The sequence below is a fragment of the Perna viridis genome, chromosome 10 (assembly GCF_037379345.1).
Source record: "Perna viridis isolate PV_CMFRI_1.1 ecotype Kerala chromosome 10, ASM3737934v1, whole genome shotgun sequence".
NCBI classification, from domain to species: Eukaryota; Metazoa; Mollusca; class Bivalvia; order Mytilida; family Mytilidae; genus Perna; species Perna viridis.
In genome coordinates this window covers 5,351,268-5,378,498 of record NC_142454.1, presented here as the reverse complement: position 1 = coordinate 5,378,498, position 27,231 = coordinate 5,351,268, and the positions used below count along the sequence as shown (strand labels likewise).

The following is a 27,231-nucleotide window of genomic DNA, read 5'->3' as shown; positions in this document are numbered from 1 at the left end:
AAACCTGAGATTTTCCTCCAATCTTCAATTTCAAGAAATTTAATTGGTTGAAACTGAGTTGAGGATTTGAGATTTTTTAATGACACCGGGTACTAGTGCAATTAGACACATTGCAGTTACTCGTCTCAATTCCAATAAAACTAAAATGAAGATACACATATGTTTCAATAATACATAAGATGTGTACAGAAACCTGATAATAGTCTACATATTGATTAAATACTGACAAAATATCGTAAGTCTCTGTGTTTAACATATAGATGAAATTTTTACTCGTTTTACATGGAATAATAAAATGTCAATTTTGCATTGAATATACTTCAACAAATTGTAAAATGTATCTTTTTTCACCATTCTATATTGAGAATATGGCTATTGTTTTGTGCATTTTAAAAAAGTATGCAAATAATTCATTGGTGCTTCAATGTTATTTTAAGGTCTGGTTGATTCTTAAATGGGTCTGTACTTGAGTCTGAGACTTGAGTTTATATGTTAAATATTAATGTATCAAGCAGGGTCATGTAAAAGATTGTAAAATTTCTTTTTAACCTATAAAAGCCACTGTTAGATTAAACTATAGCCCGAATTAATTAAACACTGCCACTTGATTTTTGTCAAAGAAAGGGAATGCCTAAAAAAGATTTAGTTTCTGCATTCACCAGTTTTTTTTTAAGTTTGATTCCTTGTGGTTTTGATCATTCGATACATTTGATTGTTAAACTGATATTATTATGTCTAAAGAAATATTTAGAATGAGGTAGCCATATACCATTAACTTCTTATCATTAAGTGTGATCAATAGAATTGTAATCTAACGACTGATCTGCTACACAAAGTGGTAATACAATACATAAATAAAAAGCACTTTATTGCACAATAAGTTCACACAAAACACATAAAGTCCTTCTTCACTGAAAGAATTGGAGCACTTTGTGCATAAAAATGTTTTGTTTTCTACTAACAATCATGTTTGTCAGTAATTCAAGAAAGTCTTCAATCAATTTTCTCCCTCCTCATCAAATCATCAAAAAAGACAAAGGCACCTGTGTGTGTCATAATATAAGTACATACATCTAGAGGACTTTTATGGTATTTAGAAAACAAACCAAACAAACTGCAAATTATATAAATCATGTTAAAAAAATGGGCATAATATGAACTCAAATGAGATGCTAAATTAATTATTTCATACCATTTTACACTTTTATTCATAACAATCAACCTATAGTCTTCAAATAACCCATAGCACTTTATTGTAGTATCCAATTCTAAGACAGCACTTTTATTTTTGTCCTATTAAAGTTTTGTGCCCTAACATTTCCATATTATTATAATGATAAATTATAAATAGTGCTGTGAAGGTATATTCAAGGTGCAACATTACCAAACAAGATCCACTTTATACAAAACACAATTATGTATCTTTATCCAAATATCATGGTTATTTTCAGCTAATATACCCTATATGAAACAGTAATGTATGTAATTAAATATCATACTCATTTTCAGTTAATATCTATTGGTAACTTTTATTATGACTTTTCATGTTATTTAATGTTAAAACTACTGTGAATTTACATGAGTATTAATACAAAATTGTTACTTTAATTAAAATTGTCAATTTTGGGAGAAAAAGTTCACCTCAGTTATGTTAGAAATTCTAATTCATGTGAGCTCTTATTGTATAAATTATAGGCAAAGCTGGTAATATTTATCCGTTATTTTTTTAAATTTCAGTATCTTCTTCATAGATCCAAAATTGACAACTATGAGATATTAATCAAAATTCAAAACTGTGGCTCAGCAAAGCTAATCACAAAGCATTAATGAATACATTAAATAGTAATTGAATACTGATAAATGAATTTAAAGAAGCATTTTTTTTCATAATTTGATATACATTTCTGAATAGTACTAAACATATTATACAATAAAGAAAGGATTATATAACATGTACATGTATAAACAATGATACCTGTCTTATAACACGTACATATATAAACAATGCTACCTGTCTTATAACACGTATATGTATAAACAATGCTACCTGTCTTATTTAGAACCTCAGTATATTTTTTATCTAGTGTGGACATATTTATGTCTCATCTTAAATTGATATAACCATTTTTCTCTAACTGTTGAACATATATATCAACATCTTTTATCCAATAAAGTTGTATGGCCTGGAGATGAGATGGGTCAGATACTGTGAAGGAACCATGAAACTACTTTTATTCCTGGGTATCAAATTTCATGATCTGATAACATTTTTTTTTATTTCATCAGAGCATCATAAAGTTTTCTATACAATTTATGCTTGTTTTGAATTTGAAATTGTACTACAAAAGTTTGAATTCCAGGAAAAATAATTCTTTGACAGAAGGTTTCCACATTATACATAATTAAAAATGTCAAAGTATTGAAGACCAAATGAAGATAGTATTATAATGAATATTTCAAAATAAGTACTTAAGTCTGAAGAAGCACTGAATGAAAAGCTGAAATCTAAAACATGTTTCACATGTCAACATGGACAAATGGTTTATATACAGCATAAAAACATAAAACTTCATTTTGGGAAGGCGTATTCAGCATAATTCTACAACTATACAAGATGATTTAATTAGAGGCAAAAACAGTTCATGTGAAATAAATAAAATTCTGGCTCCTCTTTTACCTCACACTAGTTCAACATGAATTTTATGTTTATCAATTTTATGTGAAATTGTCTTCAAGTGGAATTCGTGAGAATACCATTATTAAATTTATTTGCTCAATTTAACTGCAGGTAGAATTCCAATAAAAATCATTTGAATATTATATTTTAAGTAATAATTAATGTTTCCTTATATTGGGTACAGTTTACTGTATATTTCATCATTCCATCCCCAATATCAAGTAATAAGCCAAAATACTCAAGGCCTGGAAATAAACAATATTTAGGGTTTAAAAATCTTAAATATCTTTTGTTGCTAAATTCTATCAGAACACCATAGAATAAACATTACAAATACAATTTAGAATACAAAATTATATGGCTTGACAATATACATCATGGTATGGGTTGAGCAAATATTTTTAGAAAAAATAAATTCAGTTAATGCCATTAGGTGTCTGTATGTCTGCACAGAAGTCCGTTCCTTTTATTTTCTCATGTAAATGCCTTCATAGTTTACAGATACTGAGAAACCTGCAAGCAATGCCTATTAGTAATGGTACCATACAACCTAACATTAGTAAATGATAAAAATATAAATAGTGTCTTTAAACATGAAGTTGTTGTCAAGCCCAAGCAGGAAATAAAATCATTATTTATAATTAACAATAGTCAATACAGTACACTTACATAAAGATGGTGTCAATACATCAAGTAACTGTAACAATTAATTTGCAGAAAAACTGATAAAAATAATAATGTAACAAACTGATAGATGTTGATGAAACAGTATATTCCCCTCTGTAAGAGCAGGAATATGAAAAAAAGTTTTGGAAGGCACATAACCATAATATTAGTTTATACAATTTTTTGAGGAATGTCTAGTGTTCATATTGCATGCACCAAGGACCATTAAAGACATGTAAAAAGGGTGTATTATTAAATAATATACATACACAGTAACAAAATTAACATCAAGTTTACATCAAACAGATAATAAACACATTTTCTGATTCCAGGAATAACAAATATTTTTCTTATAACATATTCCTTAAAAATTATTTATTTATTACAGGGATAAAAATTAGCAGTAGTCCAGTACTCCATGACTACTAGATTTTGAGTTGGGTTACAAAACTATTGCTGAAAATTTAGTTGAACATATAGCATTTTTCAACAAAAATTTGGTCTGGGTTACCAGCTTGAAATTCTAAAGTTCTAACTTTTACCCCAGCTTTAAAATGAAAGCTAAATAATAGAATTTTTGCACTGTAGACTAATGGCAATTATAATTAAAACTTATATTTATAACCAGAATAGCATAAAAAAGTTCACCATTTCTATTGAAATATATAATCAATACATTCAAGTCAAACAATGAATTATATTTAAAAAAAATTTCCAGTCATAAATAAGTCATAAGTCAAGTAATTTGTCATTAAAAATGAAAAAAAAGGCAAACAACATTGCTATCACAGAGGCGAGTATTGCATAGGCAGACCTTCAAAACAAGTCACTCAAAAGCTGTGAAAGTGCTTTGCTGTCTTAAGTCATGATTACACCATACTACTGAATAGGACCATAAGCTGGATCTCTGTTTTCATCAACAACGGTTACCAGCTCTTCATACTGCTGTAAATATAAAATAAAGTTGAAAATTTATTCAAGCAGGCCAAACAGATCATTTGAATGTAGAATAAGTTTGTTTACATGTACGAATGGCAAATCTATATAGATAATATGATTTTAGGCTATGCCTGTGATGGGCAGAGCTCATTCTTTATGGTGCACTGCCATGTTGCCTGGGTGGGTAGAAATAAAGACCAGAAAAGACTTTAAAACATGCATACTTCCAGGGTTTTTTGGTCTTTATTTCTACCCACATATCTCTATGGGCAAAGCCTCATTTGGTGAGGAGAATGTGTGAGACTTTCACAGCCAATAATTTCAAAATTATTATTCAATTAAATAACAAATATAAAACTGTATCCATCTATGTATTAAAAGACAAATCAGTGCCTCCACACTAACACAATCGTCTACTTCCGTGTCAACAAATTTCAAGTTGTCAGAATATATCTTAGCTATTCATAGTTCTGATTTTACATCCTACATATATAGGACGTCCCTGGTGTTTCATCAATATAATGCATCCTAAGTAAATAAGTTGAGAAATGTTACCATTAGCCCTAGCTCTCTCCAAAGAAAAGGCAAAACAATTCTTTTATTACATTATAAATCTTTTCTGTCAAGGAAACCAATATTCTAGCAGAAATCAAAAGAACGCAATCCAGAGACAAAGACCAAAAATTGTCAACATATTTGAATAGCGAACTATCAACTCTGATATAGAATTGATAACAACATACTTTTAAAATGTTTATACACGTTATAAATATTCTTTTTCGTTTCAAATGCATACCTTCCACCCAACACAGTTTTGGTAGGTCAGTTTTCACCCACTAATTTTATCAACTCTAAAAAATGATTCACCATGGAGTTAAATATTAATATTTGTCAACCAAAAGAATCCCTCATTCCAAATGTCACCCAAAAGAACCCCTCGTTCCAAATGTCACCCAATAAATCAAAATAAGATGTTCCAATTAAAGGGAAAGACCACCTTTGTATTGTTAGGCTCTTATGAAAAATCATATCCATGTAAGCAAAAATAAATAAACCTTTAATTCAAAATACCCTTTTGTAAAATGCACAAGGCTATGCAAAATTAAAAATTTGAAATATATGTGGATAGCCATCTTGCAGACCTCTTCTTTTGGAAGGAAATCATAAGCAGACTTCATTGATTTTTACTGATAGCTTCCGATTAGCTCTTGACGTCACTTGAAGTCGGTTTGGTACTGATACTAGTACTCCATATTAATATGTAATCAAAGAATATTCCGTAAATATTTCTACGATTCTGTTTTTTAAATCACCAAAACATGCTGTCTTGTCAAACTTACAATTTCACCAATGGTAAAAGAGAAATATTCAAAAAGTTTGTCAACTGGCGATACAAACACTCTTCGGAAGTAGCCACTAGATTTTCCATGGACATACTTTTTCTAGCTGCAAATCCCATTGTTCGACAATGTTGTCTGGTATCTGCTTACACATTGTGTCTCAATCTCTTTTTCTGTATATTATGGGTTAAAATTATAGGGGAAAAGTCCTAAATTTGAACTTTCTTCAGACATTGTAACCAATTACCTATTTACTTTCACTTTACAAACCGACTTTGTGACGTCACAGTTCAACCAAACACGGTGGCATGGGAAATTCAAATTCCCTAGTACATAAATAATAAATTGGGATTGATTTGTTAAGATAAGGAAATTTTGTTTTTTCAATTTTAATTTCATGAACATTAAACAAATTAGTTCAGAAATTTGTGACTTTCACAATAACATAGTCTTCTTTAAAAAAAAAAAACAAAGAAAATATAGACAAGGCTTCCAGCTAATATTATCTTACATGTATGTGTTTGTGTGTGTGTGTCTGAGGGTGAGATCAACACAATTTAATGATAAATAATGGTATAACTAAACTAATAGTTGAAAGAATACATAAGACATTATGAACTACCATCCTGTTTCTTTGGTTAGGGTGATGACCCACACATTTTTAGATTGGCAGGAATACACATTTACCTTAGGTTGTTCTTGTTTTTGAATACACCATTTTTATTTTACCATATATTTTATCAAATAGGCTTTATATCATATTTGTATTGTCATGTAGCTGACATATAGTGGAATAAGAAGTATTCCTGTTTCTATATACAGGAAACAAATATTTTTTTTTATTGACAGAGTTTTTGAAAGCCAAACAGAAGTACCTTTTTATAGAAGGTTTTAATTTGGTAATTCAAATTAATGGACAAATCTTAACATTCTGCATCTCATTATTAAATCAGTGGTCAAGAAAGAATTGGTCACTCCAGCATTTAATGTATGTGCAAATATATTAAAAACATAAATGGGCTTTTTTACCATTCTAACTGATATTCCTTAACTTTCTCCACACATCTGGAGCTCCAATGTGATTTAAAGGTGACTTTAAGATAAGGTTTACATAGATTTTCATCTGATTAAATCACAAAAGGTGATATTGTTTTACTTTTTAAACTCTCTACTATTGTTCATGTACAAGTATAGGTATAGTTTTATAAATAAAAAAGTATTTTAGTAAAAATTCATTTGATGATCCCGATTTCAATACACATTTAAATCATGTTACACAAGAAAAATGAAACAAGTGTTGAAGATTATTTGTTTTGTGAAGGTTTGGAAAAATAAAACTTCTAGTGATTTTATAGTGACCTGCTCTTAGCAAACCTGTGTTTCTAGAAAAAACAGAGGGCATTTGGACTATTGGAGTACCTGGTTCAAAATTCCAACTTGTAGTGAAGTCTGGTTTGTTCATTTCTTCTTTAGTTTCTTTGTATAATCTTACAGTAAACAAGTGTTATTTGTGGTGTTTTTTGTGTTCCTGGTCTAATCTTTGTCTCTGTATCATGAAGGTCAGTCTGACCAGAGTATCTTTACCCTTATTCTGAAAAAAAAAAAGAACTGCCATACCGTTCGACTATATTTAATTCTGATGAAACATCCAATAGCTGCTAACAACATCAATATCCCTAAAACTATCAGTCCATACTGAACAGCTTGTGTCACATGGATAGGGGTCTGCACTGCTGATTTGAAATCCTTAGCAGACTTCTCATCTATCACTGCACTCTGAAATACACAAATACAAAATATATCATATTCATCAATTTTACTTTGTGTCTTTTATGTACACATTTTCTTCCATTTGAAACAAAACTTAACCTGTATGTATGTATTCTGTCAAAGGAAAATTGACGTGAGAAAAGTTATCTTGTGAAATATATGATACAAGTAACTTTTATAGCAATGCTGTCAGAAGTGTTCATTGTTTTTTTTTTGTGTTTTGACAAATGACCTGAACTTTCCATTTCAATTAATTTATGTCAATTCAATTTTTTTGTCAAAATTGAAAATTTTGAAAGAAATTTTTGACAAAATGTGCAAAAATCTTGTTGAGAACCATGACAATTTTAAAAATATGTTTTGAAATTAAATCAAGGTTCATGAAAAAAACATGAAAGATGATGGGGTTTCAAACAAAAGTTTAGGAGATAAATATTTTTCTTAAGTATTGCAGACAAACAGGCTTTTTCATCTAATAACTGTAAATTCTTAATAAAGTAACTGACAATGAAGTGTTATTGTTTTGAGACTTATTGTTTATTATTATTATTATAATTTTTTTCCTGTCATCTTCCATCTTCCTATCAATGTTCTTATCTGGACAAATTCTCTGAAACTTTGCACATATATCTGGTACCATCTCAAGTTATACCGAAAGTTTTCAAAACTTTGAAAAAAGGGGCCATTTTGAAATTGCTGCCAAATAAGGAAAAAGTCAAAATATAGAACATTGCAACAGGGTATGTAAGTACCGTCATGTGACTCCTTGGTTTCACGAGAATGGGTACTAGTCTACCATTCAAAATCATAGATTTGTTACTTACAGGGAGATGAGTTCAGTATTACAAGCACAATATCATTTCATGTAAAAGTACTGATAAAAAATGACTGATATCTACTGAAAAAAAAATGACTAATATCTATTTCTACAGTGTGAAATAGAATTTTTTTTATTATAATGCAGTGTTTCTAGATCCTGGAAGTAAACAATAAAATGCAGATTGGTCTTTCCATTGGAAATTCCTGAAAGGAAAATGAAACTAGAACTAAACTAACAATATTATGTCTAAGAAACAAACTAGGAACTTGAAATTTGGTATAGTGGTAAAGTTTAACATGCCAAAAAAGAATTATGTAAAAAAACAGGAACGATTTTCCTGCCAATTTTTAAAAATGATCTGAGAAGTAAGAAATTTTGATTCTAGGGTGAAAATAATGTGTGACATCTAAATTTAGAGGTTTTGAGGCAATATACATACAGGAGGTGACTTGCCCCTCGTTTCACAAAGTGTAAACTTTAACTAATGTTGTTTTCTTAATCCATGGCATTTGTAGACTTCTGATTTAACGTACAACTTTAATATGAGTCTTTTAAAAGTGAATATGACTAATTTTCATTTTAATCAGCCAATCAAATATCATCAGAAATTTGGAGTTTAAGTAACAAATGATTATTTTTAACACACTTTACCTCATTCAGCCACAACACAGGGAAGACAATATGGTCCTTTATTTTTGAAGTTTGTCTGGAACATGAAAAAACTATATTCATTAAAAACATACACATTGGTAACAAGTAAACAATACAATTCTAACATGTTAATAAATATCAAATGGAACTTATAGGTATTTTCTTAGGACTTCATTGAAAGAGGGTGATTTTCATGCGATTTAAAAAAACAAAACAAATATCAGCGTTTTATTTGAACAAAAAACGCCTATTTCCATATTAGTCCAAAACATATGTATATATATGATTTAATACATATGTTAAAAAATTTTGTGATTTTCCCTGTGTACATCATATATTCAAAATGTAATAGTAATTAGCTTTAAAATTTGTAGATATTATGAAAGTTCTTCTATCACTGGTCTTGTGGTGTAACAAAGAGGCAATTTTTGGTTTCACAGATCAGTTTGATGGAATTGTAGTTACATGGATCAGTACTTAAACATATTCAATATCAATAATCTATGATTAATCTTTCTCTACCATACAAATAAAATGAAATGAATACTTGATAACAGTAATTACCATACAATGTATTATCATACACCTACACTATATGAGATATATTCCTGATATAGCTATTCACTTGTAACTTTTTCTGTGCATTCATTACAACACCTGTATTCTACAATAAACAAAACCATTAAATAATTCTGTCTGGTTTATCGAAAATCAAATTAAGATTTTACACATATATGACTAAAGAATGCATCATGGCTTTTACTTGCTTTCTTTCCACATGGTAAAATTGTTCCAATGTTAATATCTAAATTTGAAGATTTTAGTATTGTACACATTATTGTTTTAGAGATGATCAACAACACCAAACAATATCAATATTCGTTAGTGAATTTAACTAATCCTATTCAAAATTCATGGCCATTTCAACTAATTGACTAAGGTACACAGTTTTAGTTTTGATATACCAACATGTAGTTTGACTGTATGAAGATATATATTTTCAGTCTCTTGATTATTTGGAACAGGAATCAAAAGATACATAAATAGTTTATCAGTGTTTTTGCCAACAAAAATAAACAGTGAAACTTCTCCAAACACGATCCTCAGAAAAGCGGTCTTCCCTTCAAACTGGCCATTTTCAAAAGTTCCGACCACCATACCTTAAAACCTGTATGTTTTGTCTTCAATAGACCGGCCAGTTTTTCAAAGTTTTAGATACATATTTCAAGTAAAAACAACCTCTCCATTCCGGCGGACCAGTTATTGTTCACTTATAATACATGTGTCAACATAACTGTACATGATTATGTAATATTACATAATTAAAATTCATTCACTGACCGGTTTGCATTTCATCAGTGGACAGATGATAATTGAAGGAGACAGTAGTTTAAACTACAAATTTAATCCCGACATTACATTTTGTCACTGGTTGTTAAATTGGTGTGTACACACGTCAGGAAACCGGGGTCATTTTATAGTACAATCTTTAAACTGTCAATTAATGTGATCTGTACACAAGTCAAAACAATAAAGAGGTGAAATTATTAAACTTTGTTGACAAGTAAATAACTAAATCAATATAAGTAATTAATTACCATCAACAGCCCATTGATCTTTAATACACATTCTTTAAAAACCATAACATTATATTGTCAGCAGTACTGTTTATAAAATCATATCATTTACAAATGATGCAAGCTTTGGAATGTAATAAAGAGTCCAAAGTTTTGAATATGCATAAAACATGCCTCGACCAGCAAACTGACATCAAGTAGGCTTATAGAACACATAAATGGAAACAACTCTTAGAATGCATTATTATTTTTCACAAAAACGGCAACCCCTATAAACCGGTTATTTCTTCTTGTCCCAGTTGTGGCCGGTTTGGAGAAGTTTCACTGTACACAATTTTTAAATACTTTTTGTCGAATACAATATCAGAAGTAAATACATGAAAATTTGTTATTTGCAAAAAAATAGAGTTAGAAATAGCTGCCTGCCCGCCAGCCAGAGACTGGCTAATTTGAGCAAAAATTTATATGGCCATACAGTAAATATATCGAAAAGTTGTACTCAGGACCGGCTAGAATTTGAGTGAGTTTCCCACCCTGCAAAAATATAAGACTTTAACTTGTGATTTGTACTAGAAATCAAAACATGGACACAGAAATGCATTGAATTTATAGGGATATGGTAAAGGAAAAGAGGTAGACCTTGCAACACCTGGAGAAGGCATCTATGAAAAATATGGGAAAGAATTTCAATGAACCATGGAGAACAACTCAGGACGGTTTGTATGGAGACAGCTTGTTGGTGACCTATGCCCCAGGAGAAATAAAACTCTTATGCAGAAAATATTATGTATAAAAGCTCATTTATGTAAAGTTTTACTGGTTCAATATCTAGAACTGTCTGATGTTCCTCTACATTTGGATTCAGACCATAAACAGCATCTTTAACCACTTCATCTGCATACAGGAAATGTGGTAGTGACATAACAACAGGAGCTCCTGCAAATAAAATCCCATAGATAAAGTTTGTCTACACTTGATTGATGACAATCTCCTGGTATACTGCCTTAGATAGCTGTCTATTAACACTTCATTTGATCAATAATTATATACATATGTAGGATTTGTATGGATGTCTGATAGAAATAAAATAAGAATTGATACGGTGAATATGTAAGACAATAACCTAACCGGGATGACAAATATCAGGTCAAGGCCACCAATGGGTCTTCAATCAATGACGAGGAGACCATCACACAACAGTGCAGGCATCATATTAAGTTTATATCTCTCATTCAATTTTCCATTGAACTAACAAAGGCAATTTATCAGCTGGTTGTTATTAAATAAATGAAATACTAACTTCATCCTCTGATCATCATCATTACATAAACTGTAACAAATGTATATTGCACAATGCTTGATGTCATATTTGACTGATTTCTCTGAATTATATCAGTTTTTATTAAAAGCTTTTTTAGAGCTTACATTACATTGTTTTGAGTAAGCAGTGTTGTTAAAGTTTCCATGAGGCAAATGAGTTAGATATTTTCAAAAATCAAACAGAGAAAAAAGATCAAAGGAAAATACCATCAGATCAGCTTCAAAATGTGTGAGTTTCACCCAAATCTGACTAGACCCAACTACTTACGTACCTTGTTTACAAGAGCTGACATTAAGCAGACCTGATGGTAGACATACACCTGGTGGTGTACAAAACCCTGCATTGTCTGGGTTGTGTAAATGGTCCTCAAAAGCCTTTGGTGGCACAGTAAATCGTATCAAATCTATATCTCTTACTTTTTGTTCTGAGTTGAATGTGGCATACAAGGACCTATAAAAATAATAATTGATAAATTGTTAAAATATAAAGGAAAAAATTATTCATCTTAAAAGACAAATCCACCATTTTTTATTATTCAAATGAACTAAGACATGCAGACTTATAACAGTACTGAACAGTGTGCAAACAAAATTGTCACTTAGTCAATGAAGGAGCTGACATTAATTTGATGAATATCAGTTATATCTATGGACATTTGAAGAGGTCATTACGTAAAGGTAATTTAATATGTGAATGAAATTGTGACAGCACTTGTAGCAAATGACAGCTATGAATGAATTCTAATCACATTAAACTAAATAAGTAACATTTATCAATATCTGTTTATAGCTAGTGTCTGCAGCAGTGCCATGCTCAGATATGTAGCAGCCCAAAATTGATTGATACGGCAGAATGAGTAAAATATCATGTTTTGTACTGTTTTCACAGAAGTTTTAGGTACTGAATGCTGTACCAATGAAAGTTATTACTACTGCTCTAGCAGTACCTGCTATACTAGGGGCCCCTAATGCTAATATTCTTCTAGAAATGACAAACTTTTGGTTCTTGTTTAATACAAAGTACAAATGTCTCGTTTTTTTTTCAGACCTGACGACTTTAAGATAAAGAGTGTAAACTGTATGTATAAAAGTACACCTTTAAAATTTGTTTGAAGGTTCTCACTAGGAGAAAAGCTAAAATAAAACTGATATGAAAATCTCACAAATTACAGTATCTTATAATATATGGAAATCTGCTTTACTGTTTGAAATGTGGAAAAGCTTGTTTCATTCATTTTGGATCTTATGTGTGCAACTAAAACCTAAACCAAAACTATTATGGCAGCAGGTCTCAATGGTCATAAAGCTTGGTTTAACTCACCATTTCTCTTTGAAATGCTTGTAACAATTCAGGAATGTGAATCATTTTTCTGGTATATCCATGATTCTGTTACTTCATTTCCTAGTTATCTCCCTTTCATATGTATAATTACGAGTGTGATAGTTTTGTTTCTACCCTTATTAAGCATCAAACATTACACCACTTACCTACATATATCAGTAGAAAATAGAAATTTTTCCTGGTCTTTAGTTACAAAAGGTGGAAAAATAGTACCATCTGAAAGAAATGAAAGACCAATACATGACCTATATTATACATGTAAAAAAGGTTGTATTATAAGATAGCACAAATACATTAATGAAATTTATTTCATATCAGAGCAGAATTAGCTATTCTTATTGGTTAAAATTTGGTCATGTGGTATTCATTAATGTGTCAAGTGAGTATAACCACTTTGTAAGGCCTGCTTCAGATTTTTTCATGAAATAAACAGAACAGTTACTTACATAGCAGGCATTATCCATAAATTGACTGTCCTAGGGAAGTGATATTGCCTTCAACATTTATAATGCCCTCACCAATAGATGGATGCATTTTCAACATTCAGGCAATATCAGTCCCTTGGGCAGTCAATTTATCATGGAAATGTCCTCTACATAAGCACCTAATGTATAATTAATTTTGTATGTTGAAATATTTATTTAACTTTCCTTTCATTTGAATGCTGAGTAAGGCATTATCAAAATTTTTTTATAAGGACCTCATGAGTATTCTCACTACATCCCAACATTTGAACAGTATTCAAAATAAATGCTATTTGCTCATTTGAAAATGCCTGTTCAGAAATTTCACATTTTCTGAATTTTGAAAGATTCTTGTAATTTTTGAAAGAGCTGTTAACAACATTTAGAGTGAGTTTTACACTTCAGACCCTGTTTAGCTTGATAATCAACATTGTCAAACTTTCTATGAACAGCATACAAAATACTGTAAACATGGAATTTCCACATCATTTCTGATCGCAAAATATCTGTAAAAATATCCCAAGGTTAAAATTGTCTTGTTTAATTTGTTTTAGATTTAGGCATAAAAATGTGAAATTTTCATTGACACTTTGAAAACTGAGAACACCCTTCAAACAATTACCCCATATACAATAAACAACCTAGGAGCCATATACTATATTGTAACTTCAATATAACTACATTTATAGTTTGACTTAATTTCAACATAGGATTTCATAGTAACGACATAACACCATTTTTCTCAAGTGGCCCCCTATTGAGCATCTATACATACCTGTGCCATTTATTTCATTACAATATTTTGTTGTCCAGTTATCTAACATACTGAAAAAGAGGACATTTAAAAGTGTATTTTAATACATATTAGCATTTTAAAAAAGTGAAATAAAAAAGACCAGAACTTTTTCAACACATTTTTGTTGCTACAAAGTCGACCACATATCATGCATTTATATATTGACATTATGAGAAGAAGAACGTAATACAACATTTCCTTATCTATATCAAGAATATCATTATCACTGATTCACATACAAATTAACATTCCCAAGCTTGAATGCACTTGGTCTCATTTCATGCAAACTATCATTCTTAAATTCTTCCTCAACTAAATACATGGCTGATCAGTTCACTGGCAATGAAAGATTTGAGAGAGTATTCAATGTATAAATAATCACTGGATTAACCAGCTACTGCATATACATCCAATGCATCAACAATCCCTGGATTAACCAGCCACTGCATAAACAATCACGGAAACATCAGTCACTGCAATAACAGTCACTGCATAAACAATCACGGAAGCATCAGTCAATGCATAAACAAACTATACATAAACAATCGCTGAATTATCAGTCACTGCAATAACAGTCACTGTATAAACAGCCACTACATAAACAGTCACTGTATAAACAGCCACTGCATAAACAGTAGCTGAAGTATCAATCACTACATTAACATTCACTGCATTTATCAACACAGCATAAACAGTAATAACAATCAATGCATGAACAATCACTGAATTAATCAGCCACTGCATAAACAGTCAATGCATGAACAATTACTGAATTAATCAGCCAATGCATAAACAGTCAATGCATGAACAATCACTGGATTAACCAGCCACTGCATAAACAGGCAATGCATGAACAATCACTGGATTAACCAGCCACTGCATAAACAGTCAATGCATGAACAATCACTGGATTAACCAGCCACTGCATAAACAGTCAATGCATTAACATTCACTGGATTATCAGTCAATGCATAAACAGTCAATGCATGAACAATCACTGGATTATCAGTCAATGCATGAACAATCACTGGAGTATCAGTCAATGCATAACAATCACTGGATTATCAGTCAATGCATGAACAATCACTGGATTATCAGTCAATGCATAAACAGGCAATACATGAACAATCACTGGATTATCAGTCAATGCATGAACAATCACTGGATTAACCAGCCACTGCATAAACAATCACTGGATTAACCAGCCACTGCATAAATGGCTAAGCATTAACAGTCACTGCACAAAGAGTCTAATTCAAAACTAACCTCATATTATTCCATGTCTTTATATGACCAAAATTTTCTACCCCATTAACTCCAGAAAATATCTTGTAAAGTCCATCATCTGAACCATTATTCTGAAATGAATTAGGATTTTGTATAGATATGTTTGTAATGCAAATAGAAAGTACAAGATCAACCTATTGCACATGGTTTCAACAATTATTGTAACCTTAGGGGAACAAAAATTAGAAAACATCATGTTAAAAATGTTCAAGGTCATTAACTCAAGTTGATTAACTTCAAGGGCAATAACCCTAAATATTATCTTACTACATTGTAATTTTAAGTGAATACAAAACATCAATACAATCAAAATATTAAGTAATAAAGGAATGAAATATTTATAGCATTTAAACTCTCCAGCACATGGCATGACAGATAAATAGATCCACTACAAATTTAATACAGGATACAAATAACAGTTAGACTTTTTTTAACAAGCAAAAGAAAAAAAATTGTTTATAAAAAAAAAAACAATTATGGGCACTCCTTTCCACATTACTCATGATAACCTTTTTTTTTACTCTAGTATCAATACTAACATTATAAAATAGACCAAAATGGTCATCTATATCTTTCCCAGCTGCTTTTGCAATTTTTCTGATTTCTTTAAGGAGATTATCCTCATATCCCCAAAGAATGTCCTTAATGGTTAACTTCAAGAACAGCTCGCTATCATTCACTAGTTTGAGTACTATATCAATGGCTTCTTTTAACCAGTTAAACTCTCTTCTGATCAACTCCAAGATAGTCTGTGGAGAAAAGATTTACATTGTAAATTATTATACACGTTGTATAGTTAACAGTGAATTATTCAATAATACTTGTTTAATAAATTTCTATAACTCACATGTAATATAAGTTTCTGTATTTTCACTTTTAAACTTTCTCATGTCAAAACATCACCACACTTTTCTCTTGCTAGGTTAAGTTTTATTTGATGTCAATTTGGATTATCAACCTGCCAATCACAAAATTGATTTCCTTTTTCGAATTAAAATATATAATGAGATAATTTAAATAAAAGATGAGATAGTCAATTGGTAACTGTGAATAGATAAAATTATAATATTTTGTGCCAAGAATGCTTGGGAGATTCAACTTGTGAAATCTCAGTATTTCACTAGATACCTCAGCTTTGTGTTCATTCCTATGATAAAGGATAATAGTTCATAATTATCCATTATCATAGGAATGAACACAAAGCTGAGATATCTTGTGAGATACTGAGATTACCTTCATGTAGAATCATGAACATGTCAAATGCTCTAATTTGCTTGTTTTTTTTTTCCTTTACAAATTCAGTATTATTTACAATGTATTTTGGGTGGTGCAAATCACAATATCATGTCTTAGTTTCATGAAAAGCTTCAATGCATATATTTAAACAGTTTAAGAGGAGTCCTTAACCTTGAACACATATAATCTCTTTTGAAGATTAGGAAAATGTGATTATCTCCCCTTGAAACACTGAGTTTCACACAATAATGATCTCTCTATACACACTAATCTTTATTATACGCTTCAATGCATGTATTTAAACATTTTAAGAAGAGTCCTTAACCTTGAACACAAAAAAAAAAACTCCTTTGAAGAAAAATTAGATTATCTCCCCTTGAAACATTGAGTTTTACACAATAATAATCTCTCTATACATACTAATCTTTATCATACACTCAATTTATCATTGAATTTTCTTGAAAATAAAATGGAAAATTACTGAGTAACTCAGAAGTGTGAAAGGAGAGAGAAATGCATGTACATGTAAACCTGTACTCCTAAAAAATACTGCAGCATAATTTCAGGAAACTTACAACCATTGGTAAATTTACAGTAGTAAATGTATCACTTTCATTTCCAGCTGACTTGTCCCTCTGAAAAACAAAGGATCTATTTTCTCTGTATGACAATGTCCCTTCCTTGTCGTCCCAAGATAATGCCCATTTTTCTCTGTGCTCTCTGAAAACAAAATAAAAATGCCAACAACTGACTAATTTGACTTAGTAAAGTTTACTACAAAAATGTTGATGTACAAATGCTTCTATCATTATAATAAGACAATCAATTCTAACCAATTATTTCAGGGCTGTCAAGTCTCATGCAAAACGTATGAGACTCACACATTTGAAGACTGATTTGTCAGCATTTTCTTTTGATTTGATGTTTCTTTGAAAATTTTGCCAAATCTAACATTAACCATGTACATGTATATACGATAAAAACTTAACAGGTCTGTATTTTTTATAATGTTTATAATTAAATTCATACATTGGCATACTCAAAGTTTCCTATCATTTCTTCAATTCAATTATAGATAGATAGTATTTCCACACATATATAAACTAACCTGTATGTGTATGGTCCTTTTTGTCTGAAGGCAGGTTTCTCTCCTCGCTCACTCACCTCCAATGGATTGATTAGATCAAAGACCCAGATTTGAAAATATATAGGTACTGGAGGTGATTTCCATGCTTTGAAGCTCTCAGACCCTTGCTTCAATGGAATTTGCTGAAATGAAGAGAAATAATTTATAAGATGTAATACAATGTACATAAATATTGTATGTTTCTGTTTCAAAATGAATATATCATAATAATTTGTACAAATCTAAATTGTTGTTTTTTCTGACTTAAACAGTTCTCCGAAAATAAATAATTGTAGCATAAAGACAACAACAGTAAAACTTAGAAATACAAACAATCTTATTATAATTAGACCTATCAATTTTTCCATTTGGTCATTGCATGTGACTGAATAGAACAACTGACAGGTCTAATTTTTATTAGATTGAGATACAAAATTAGCACAAACCAGTGAAGCTGAAGCACTGGACTGGTCTAACACCAAAATGTTTCATGAGAACGAAGTCCCTACAAGAATCTGTGTTTGCAGTGGAAGGTAACCACATAGCCAAGTTCTAGATCAGCTTGATTGTGGTCAATTAAATTTTGAGGATGGCCTATTCAAATACAATGGACATTTGCCATGCAATTAATTTTATTGCTCAAACTTAGTAAATTTTCAAGGACTTTTTTTAAAAACATTTCCTCAGCACATTCATTTTGAGATTTAAAAGACTGTTAAAATAGAAGACAAAACCACAGACCTATTAGTGAGTTGTACATTACAATAAATAAAATCAATTCCACAGGATTCATACCTGGCATAAAAATGACCATAAGTTAAAAGCTTGCATAACAATGAAAAAAAATATGTGCTTTATTCATATGCAATGTACAAGCACATTTATGATTTATTTTATGTCTTTACACAGTGCTGTAAATAACAGATGATTCTAAAATATCTTATGTCAGATGCAAATACTATTGAACTAAAAAACACATTAAAATGGTCCTCATTTTTTCACACGAAAGTGACTAAAGCTTTCAAAATACTGGAAAAAAACCCTTTGGCCAGATGAGCTAAAAATAGCAGAAAAATGTAGAAAAAAGGGCACCAACTCCAACATGGCTTAACAGATTAAAATGAAAATTTGACCACAGATACAATGTGGATCTTATCATGCTGAACACTTTTACCCACGTTGGAGTTTTGCTAAACCTTATAGTTTTTGGAGATATATGCGAAAAACTATTGTTTGACCCCATGTTTTATTTTAAGTAACTGTGGCCATGTTTTTCCACGGATCAAAACCCCACATCAGTTCTATGCAGAATACACCAAGGAACATTCACTGAAGGTTAATTATCTTTTTTGTTTGGTGGTGTAGCAAGTAAATTATGTGTGAATCTCATGGAAAACCTCATAAATTAAGTTTGTTTCCTTTAAAAGCTATACTGAATGTTCTAGAAATAAAACACTTATACTTTCCCTGCTTTGAATAACAAATATTTACTATTTTCTCATTGCATCACCTTCAGCATTGCTTGGACAATTTCTTACCATTCACAGGAGGATTCCCATCCTATCCTATGAATTTATAAATTGAAGTTTATGCCCTTTTTCATTAAATGCATACCATGAGGTATGATATTTGGGGAAATGTAATAAATATTCAAGAATGCTGATACCAAATTTCCAAAATCATTACAATTTTAAAGGAGTAATATCTCCTATAACTATTGCAAACAAAACTTTGGAAATAAATATCTCCTATAACTATTGCAAACAAAACTTTGGAAATAAATTCCGTATACTGAACTGCTGAATGTAAAATGTAAAATAAAGATGAAAATTATAAGGGAGGTAACTGACATTTTGAATCAACAATGATAATTACAACAAAGTTTAGACTGTTAAATTGACAGTAATTATCAAATTAATCGTGCAGTAGAAATTAAGCTGTGAAAAATGATTGACTGAATTGTTCCATTCTGTCAATCAGGGATCTCCATAGATCAAAATGAACACATGGCTCACTGTCCAGTTGGACATATTTTCATCGTTGTGTGTGTCCTTTCACATAGAAAATAAATTGCCAAAGAATGCTAAGGTTGAATGAGACATTTAATAGCACAAGCTTCAGCATAGAAAGATTTATAATCAACAATTATGGTAAATCTTTCTATCTGTACTGTCTAACTAAGTTATACTGTATCATTAAATAATATTTTAGAGCTTTTGTGATTCAATCCATCACCCTTTCAAAAAAGTAAAGCAAATTGGATTGCTTTTCTGTGTCATATAAATGCTGAGATTGTTAGGACATTGTTGCATAAATTCAAGATTGTCTTCCCCCCACTCTGATCTTTCTCAAATTTAATTAAACTCTTGATACTTTCTATTTTTTATTTAATGAAAAGTTTTCAAATTGTATACATTAAAAAACAGTAGAAATCATTAAGCTTATTTGAATCTTATTATTTTTGATTCTAGATTTATTTACATAGGCATTTCACTCCCTGACACATTAAATCCCTGGTAATTGCCAATCAAAATATTTTATTATTGTTATAATAAACACATGTGCCCATCATATTGATTTATGACAGGTATAGGTTATTAATAAGCACATGTAATTGGGAAATACAATTATACATTGCAGATTTGTAATGTGTGACACAAATTTGAATACATGGCGCACATTAAATGAACATATGATCCTCATTTTGAATTTATGGCACAAGGAAAGTAACAAATGGTGCAGTACCATGTAAAAAGAGGTCATGGAGAACCCTCGTCAATGCAGTGACTGAATGGAACAATTGATACTAACACCTAAATGTACACCAGGGACTATACAATATTAGTTAGAAATATAAAGTCCTTATGTGCATGTAGAAAACAGCTATTTCAAAACAAAAGATGAATAGAATAGTTTTGTATGATAATGACTGATGTCAACATAAAGAACGTCAAAATGTAAACTGTAAAATACCAAGTACCTCTTTGATTTCATTTTTAATGACACTATGAAACACGGGAATAAAGATTCCCCCTAACACTGCCAAGACTACACCAATAATTGCAATAATCACGCTGCATTTCACTGATTTTGTGTTGCACATCGTTCTGTTCCAGTCGAATCTGTGTAAACAATAACATGTGATGACATAGCTTCTGGTACCTGTTGTTAAAAATACGACAGTAAACCAGTAAATGAACCCCCATTCAAGGTATAGTGTTTATTTATATATTTGTACGTGTTGGACAAGGTCCGAATCTTGTATTCTTTGCTCCATAGGCGTCTATAGTACACCTTAAATTTTCATGATTAAAAAAAGACAGTGAGTTTCAATCTAACTTTTGATCATGTTTTCCATGAAGGAAAAGGCAAAAAAAAAAAAAAAATAATAATAATAATAAAAAATAGCACGATATATTTTAGGTCTCTATGTTCTGACGTATTCACGTTCAGGAATAGGCAATACAAGACTGATACCTAGGGACTGATATATGTCCCTTAAACCTTTAAGTATCTAACCTTGGTGACTTATTCAACCAAAAAAACAATCTATTATTGTTTGCTTGCATAAGACACGTGACGAGGAGGATTATGATAGGGCACATGCGTTGTAATTGATATAATAATGTTTAGTTTGAATTCCTCTGACCCAGAAACCCTCCTCTTTTTCATTTGGATATTGATATGTCGGGTTCAATATCCAAACAAAAATGAGGGTCAGGGAAAATTTGGATTAAGTAACATAATTATATAACCCAAAAACCTACCTATATGTATCTACCCCTGGTGACTTTTGCAACAAATTAATTAGAGTTATATTTACTTGTTTACTTGTATATATAAGACACGAGATTTTTTTATACGTGTCACACACGATTAATATTCTTTATATCAATATTATTCTTTAACTTTTTAGTATATCTGCTCCGATACTATTTATATAACTGCAACAGGTATACACTGTATACTTGGTTGTTTGCATAAGCCACGGGTAGATTTAATTAATAGGAAAAATCCTCCATTACTTAGTGAACTACACAATTCAAACGCCTATCACCCTAACGAATCCCAACTATCATATAATTTACTTAAGAAATAAATCACGGAAACTCCATATTATCATTGTTTTCCACGGGCTGACCATTTATGCCGCATTATTTTACCCCGAGCGATAGCATGTGGTTAAATATCGGCATAAATGGTCAGCCCATGGTAAGATAATGATAAAATGGAGTTTCCATGATTTATTTAAATTCTTATATGACAATAACGGTACTTTTTTTTACATTTTCGTGACCTATTACGGAAACTTAGACCCGCTATATTTGTCCATATTTGACTGTACACTTTACGATAGCTATGCCAGTTGAAATGGCCGCTAGTAAAACTTTGCTTTATATTTTTTTGTAATGGATCCGGAGAAAAGGGCGAATTAAGTAGAACGATGTTAGATATGGTAATAGTCGTTTGCATTGTAAGGTCACAGTCTTTACACATGGACAGGTACAATGTTTCATGCATTGACGATTGCCATTGTTTGGTATCATACATGATGGCGCACGCGGCACGTGACGAATGCTACCGAGTATGTGTGTATGTGATTTTTACGTTTGCGGGATATAATATAACTTTTTCTAAAACATGAAGTTTAATATTTATTATTAATATGAATTTGATATAGCCTAGCTGGTCGAGTGGTCTAGGGCGGTGTTGCCATAGATGTCACAGCGGTACGAGTTCGAGTCCCGCGGAGGGAACGACCGAAAAATTTGCATCGCAAACAGTTCTAACATCGTTGGGAATTTTTCAGACCTTTATGTTCATTCACGCTACTAAAATGAATGAAAGAATAATCAAGGGGACCAAGGTTATAAAGGTAATCGAAAGAAGGTAATCCAGGGACAAAGATCAGACATGGAAAACAGACATGCACATCAAAGAACATAAAGTAACTAAAATCATACATTCAAAGTAACAAAACCAAGCGAGCAACTCGGACTCCAGTAAAAACTGGGAGCATGGACCAGGTGCAGCGTCCTCTACTTTTCTAGAAACACCCACCGAGTTGCTCATAAAAAGTCAAGTCCGGGGTAGACGAAAAAGGAAAGGAAAACTATGACACGTTGAACCAATCAATTTTCATGGCGCAGATGGATACACCGTAACGATCCATGATGACGACCATAAAGCTTCTGTAGTAATGACTTCAATCTTGTAGCAACATAACCCTATCCCAGAAGCCTATTTGTTAGAATTCTAGCACGATACAAAAACTCTGCGTAGTTTCGGCAAGCTCTGGCATAACGTTTGAGTTGTGATATGAACACTCCATACGCAGTTGCTGAAGGGATGTTGCCACAGTTTATACACATGGAATGATATTTGTGTTTCTTAACATGATTAAGGTAGGTAGTAATTTACCCACACATAAGCCACGCCCAATAAGTCACGTGCTGCTCATACAGCAATCGAAAATCAACCACAGTTGTGGTCTCAAAGCCTGTTAAGGACGTCGTATTAGAAAGCATAATTTATCATACTTTATAAACAAACTCATGTACGCAATTGCATATTCTTTTTGTCGAATACGGATTGTTATTGAATCATATGTTTGTATTGTTATTGTGTCCCTAGCAGGCCATTGGTCTAAATGTAATAAACTTTAAACTTTGAACTATAAACAGGACGGGCATTTTTTTTCAAGTTTTACTTGAAGAAATTAAAATGATTTTGTTAGACTTCTTACAGTTGGCTTCTGGAACACGGTTATGTTGCTTCAAAATTGAGATAATCACAACAGAAGTTTTATGGTCGTCATGCATGAACTCGTTGACCGTTAATTACGGTTCATACATCTGCTTCATGAAAATTGATTTGTTCAACGTGTCGTAGTTTTCCTTTCCGCTTTCGTATACCCCGGACGACTTTTTATGAGCATTTCTTGAAAAAAAAAACAAAACAAAACAAAAAACAGAGGATGCTTACCCTACCAGTGCACCTGGTCCATGCTCCCAGTTTTTAGGGGAGTCCGAGTTGCTCATTTACTGTTGTTACTTTGTCTGTATTATTTTAGTTACGTTATGTTCTTTGTTGTGTGTTTCTGTTTTCCATGTCAGGTTTTTGTCCCTGTATTACATTCGTTTGATTTCCGCTAGAATCTTGGTTCCCTTGATTACTATTTCTAAAAAAAGAATAAAAATGCTTTTGATTTGCATGAAAATAAAGTTTTTTGGAAAATGTCAAATAATAAAGCAAAAATCTTGACAGGACGAATTTAATTCTGACAAGAAAATGGCGATTAAAGGGCGCAATGTTGATGAATAATGTTCATTATTGATAAAATATGTCACGATGTTTTTTTACAAAAGGGGCATTCGATAAATCAGGTTTTATTCAAATATAGTAATTATCATTTTATTAATTCAATTTTGCAAATTTCGGATAATTTCCAACAAAGTCCACGTTAATATTTATGTTGACATCATGCTTCTTTGTTGAATAATTTCGCCCTATAGTGTGAATTGATTTTAATAGGACGTCTTTGTGACTCTTGAAATTCAGGGAGCTGCATTACTGTTGCTAGACTATTATCGGAGTATACTCACTTGCAATATGACGGGTGCCGCTGATGGAGCAGGACGTGCTTAACCTTCCAGAGCACAAGGTCTATCGTTTATGCTTACGGTTTATGTGTGACGTTTTGTTTCCCATATCTTCATTATTTAGTGTATTTTGTTTGTTTGCTACATTAATTGTGTATATAGATTCTCTGCTTCATGTGCCTAAGATAAAGGACACTACAGACACTATGAAGTCAGCATAATATTTTGACCAACTGTTTTAGATCAATGGATAAGAAAAGCTCATTACCCAACTATTCGACATGCGTGTTGATTGTGCCAACATCCCTTCACCTTCACCTTCGTATGGATTTTTCATATCAAAACTTATAATATATGTCACGCAGAGCTTGCAGAAACAACACGAACTTATTGTATCGTATTCGACTTCTTACTATTAGGCTTCTGGAACTTGGTTATGTTGCCACAAGATTACTACAAAAGTTTTATGGTCGTCATCATGAGCTCGTTTTGTTGTATACTAGTATCCATCTGACCAATAGAACCGATTTGGTCACAATGTCAGTTTTCTTTCCTTTTTTGTCGACCCTTGGCGTTACAATTTATGAGCAACTCGGCAAGGATATTTTTTAGAAAAGAAGAGGGCGCTTAATTAACCGATGCATCTGGTCCATGTTCCCAATTTTTAGTGAAGTCCGAGTTACTCATTCATTTGTTTCTTTGTACGTGATATCTTGGTTATTGCATTCGATATAATCATAGTAAGTCTATAAAAATCTTTGATGCACATGGTTAATATGTCAATTAACAAGCGTATATGGTCCATTGAAATTATGTCCGGAGATTAACTGCCGCTATGAAAGGAGGGGGTTTTCAAATGGAAGGTCAAAATCATTATACGTTTGTCATAAAAAGACCCCAAAATAAATAAAGTGAAACTTTTCATAAAAGACGAAAATTGACCTTATCTATGGAAAAGAAAAACGTTAAACATATAAAAACAAAGAATACAGGTTTCTGGCTTTGGACAGGCACATAAAGTATGCGGACGGATCAAATATGTTCCTTCCCGAAACCTGGGAAAATGGTGGTAAAATTATAAAAATCTGTTGGATTAGGATTTAACTCTTGAGATCGATACAGAACAAAAAGGACAAAAGACAACAAGCTGTATCTCCTGACAGAATATGGGCCTGCATACCCCCTTAGAAAACCTATATAGCCTTCATAATTGATGTATTTGAAACATATGTCTGCCAGCTGTTTGCCAAAAAAAAAAAAAAAAAAAATAAGTACAGCACTAGGCCAGTATGAAAAAAATATTGAAGGCTGTGACATGAAAATGACGAAACTTGCTAAAAACCGAGTTTTCAAGAACAATGTACAAAAACCGAAGTTACCATTGAAGAGCTCAGTTGTTAAGCTTTTGACTGACTGTATGATTCATAGTCTATATTATAAATTTATAGCCAAAAAGTAAAAAAGGTCCATTCCCTTGATGGAAAATGAATTTCCTCGAATTTGGAGGTCACCACGGGACAGTATAGATCGGCAAATCCCTTGACGTATTTATTTTTAAATGGAACAAAATTCTTCTTGTTTGCTTAAATATAACTGCAGTGTTGACCGAACTTCTAATAAAGGTTGAATGAATTACCCACTAGTTCAAGTAATATAAGTTTATAGTATATATAGAAGAAATTGACCATTATTTTTTATATTATCATTATTGTACTATAAAATTCATTTCAGAGTTATGTATGAAGTGTAAATATTCAATGAGTCTTTTGCTAGAATAATGCTAGAAATTTGTATGATTGAAGACTTTAGTCCTACCGTTTTTTTATCACCTAGTAACAGGTAAGGTGTTACAAATTTCCATAACACGCTTACCCTACCGGTGCTCCTGGTCAATGGTCCCAGTTTTTAGTGGAGCTCGAGTTGCTCATTTACTTTTGTTACTTTGTATGTATGATATTAGTTACTTTATATTCTTTGTTGTGTATGTCTGTTTTCCATGTCTGGTCTTTGTTCCTGGATTACATGCTTTTGATTACCGCTATAACCTTGATTCTCTTGATTACTCTTTGTCAATCTTTTTTAGTTAAGTTCTGTTTATGTAGACAACGTGAATCAGTCTTGATAATTCCCATCCTGAAATATACACAGTGTTGGTGGTAATGAGACATTTTAATGCGATTTATGATCATGAATACAGTGTGATCATACAATAATACAGAAAACGAGACTATTTAACTTCTGTCCGTTACTACTTCATTTGAATTGTTGGATACTCCTGTAGATTTCAGTTGGAGAAAGATCTACCTAAACATGATGTTTTTTTGTCAGCTCTAATCATATCTTATCTTAAGCATTTGAAACTGAACTAATTCAAAATAGTATAGCAAATATTTACAACTAAAGTAAATCCCATTTTTATGTTTAAGCAACATTTTTTGTAACATTTTACAGTTAACAATTATAATTGATCTTTGGGTTTTCATGGTGTGTAATTAAATGTAATTTAATGCCTACATATTTTGAGTTTGTACTGAATGATGCCCTGATATACCAAGTTTTTAAACAAATAAATGTTGCTCAACTTTGTTGTTTGCTAGTCTTGAAAAAACGATTTTTGT

The 27,231-nt window shown here is 31.4% G+C and overlaps 1 protein-coding gene across 2 annotated transcripts; it reads right to left on the bottom strand.

Annotated features, from left to right (window-relative positions):
* Nucleotides 1-851: 851 nt before the first annotated feature.
* On the bottom strand, nt 852-21,191 carry LOC148604261 (lysosome membrane protein 2-like). 2 transcript variants are annotated; one of them, XR_015916127.1, is made up of 14 exons: nt 20,992-21,191; nt 17,994-18,154; nt 17,461-17,605; nt 16,189-16,398; nt 15,629-15,720; nt 14,342-14,391; nt 13,249-13,318; nt 12,033-12,211; nt 11,258-11,376; nt 9,454-9,527; nt 8,864-8,918; nt 7,240-7,398; nt 2,048-4,288; nt 852-2,011 (listed from the first exon to the last, which is right to left on the bottom strand). XR_015916127.1 is itself a non-coding variant. In XM_088550262.1 (13 exons), exons 1-13 carry the CDS (start codon nt 21,112-21,114, stop codon nt 4,223-4,225), a joined length of 1,503 nt encoding a protein of 500 aa, XP_088406388.1. In that variant the 5' UTR covers nt 21,115-21,191; the 3' UTR covers nt 852-4,222. The 2 variants fall into 2 exon arrangements, 1 of the variants encoding a protein (XP_088406388.1); XM_088550262.1 differs by having other exon boundaries at nt 852-4,288.
* Between the last annotated feature and the right edge of the window lie 6,040 nt (nt 21,192-27,231).